General features: G+C 64.5%; 1 protein-coding gene across 1 annotated transcript in view; it reads left to right on the top strand.

Moving 5' to 3' along the window:
* ZMIZ2 (zinc finger MIZ-type containing 2) overlaps positions 1-1017 on the top strand; it is a 9788-nt gene that overhangs the window by 3512 nt on the left and 5259 nt on the right. The window contains 2 exon segments of the mRNA XM_014525626.2: positions 343-487; positions 606-816. Of these exon segments, the coding sequence (XP_014381112.1) occupies positions 343-487; positions 606-816 (356 nt within the window).

Here is a 1017-nt window from a genome sequence, read left to right as displayed (position 1 = left end):
GGGGGGGGCGGCGCACCCCCCCCCCCCCCCCCCCCCCCTTGATATCTCCCATGGCTTTTTGGGCCACCCCCTGAAGCCTGGGGCCTGTTGTGGGGGGATAGAGGGGGTAAGACCCCCTCCTTTGGTGGCTGCCGTGGCTTCTGGGAGTGTCCTGGCACCCCAGGACCCTGTGGGGGGGGGTCCTGAGCTTTGCAGGGGTGGGCAGCCTCTTTAAGAGCCAGACGTTAGAGTTCAGAGGGGTTGTGGCCTTTATGGGCAGGCTTGTTCAGGGGTGGAGTTGAGGTCCCCAGGCTCTGCCTACCAAGGGGGTGATGTGAGGGGGTTGACGGGATGCCCCCCCAGCAGGTGGGCCGTGTGAGGAGCTGCGCCTCACCTTCCCGGTGCGTGACGGCGTGGTGCTAGAGCCCTTCCGCCTGCAGCACAACCTGGCCGTCAGCAACCACGTCTTCCAGCTGCGCGACTCTGTCTACAAGACCCTCATGATGCGGTGGGGGCTCCCCATCACTCCCCCTCCCTCCCCCCAAGCTGGAGGGATCCCAGGGGATCAGCCCTGGAGACCCCCCAGCCCCCCAGGGCTCACTGGTATCCTCTCCCCCTGCCCCCAGGCCCGACCTGGAGCTGCAGTTCAAATGCTACCACCACGAGGACAGACAGATGAACACCAACTGGCCAGCTTCGGTACAAGTGAGCGTCAATGCCACGCCGCTGACCATTGAGCGCGGGGACAACAAGACCTCTCACAAGCCTCTCTACCTGAAGCACGTGTGCCAGCCGGGCCGCAACACCATCCAGATCACTGTCACCGCCTGCTGCTGTGTGAGTGCCTTCTCCCCAGAACCCCCCTAGCTTGGCTTGGGGTGTGGGTGCCATGGGCTGGATCTGTGTGTCCTAGCTCAGGGGGTATGTGGGTAGCCCAGGGCCGTGGCAGGTTGGGGTGGGAGCAGAGCAGCAGACGGGGCAGGGATCATAGGATAGGAGGCAGAAAGCAGAGCAGCTGGTAGGGCAGGGATTGGAAAG

Source organism: Alligator sinensis, unplaced genomic scaffold (assembly GCF_000455745.1).
Source record: "Alligator sinensis unplaced genomic scaffold, ASM45574v1 scaffold1462_1, whole genome shotgun sequence".
In the NCBI taxonomy this organism is placed as follows: Eukaryota; Metazoa; Chordata; order Crocodylia; family Alligatoridae; genus Alligator; species Alligator sinensis.
The sequence above is the reverse complement of the archived record's forward strand: the minus strand, read 5'-3'. Positions and strand labels throughout refer to the sequence as shown.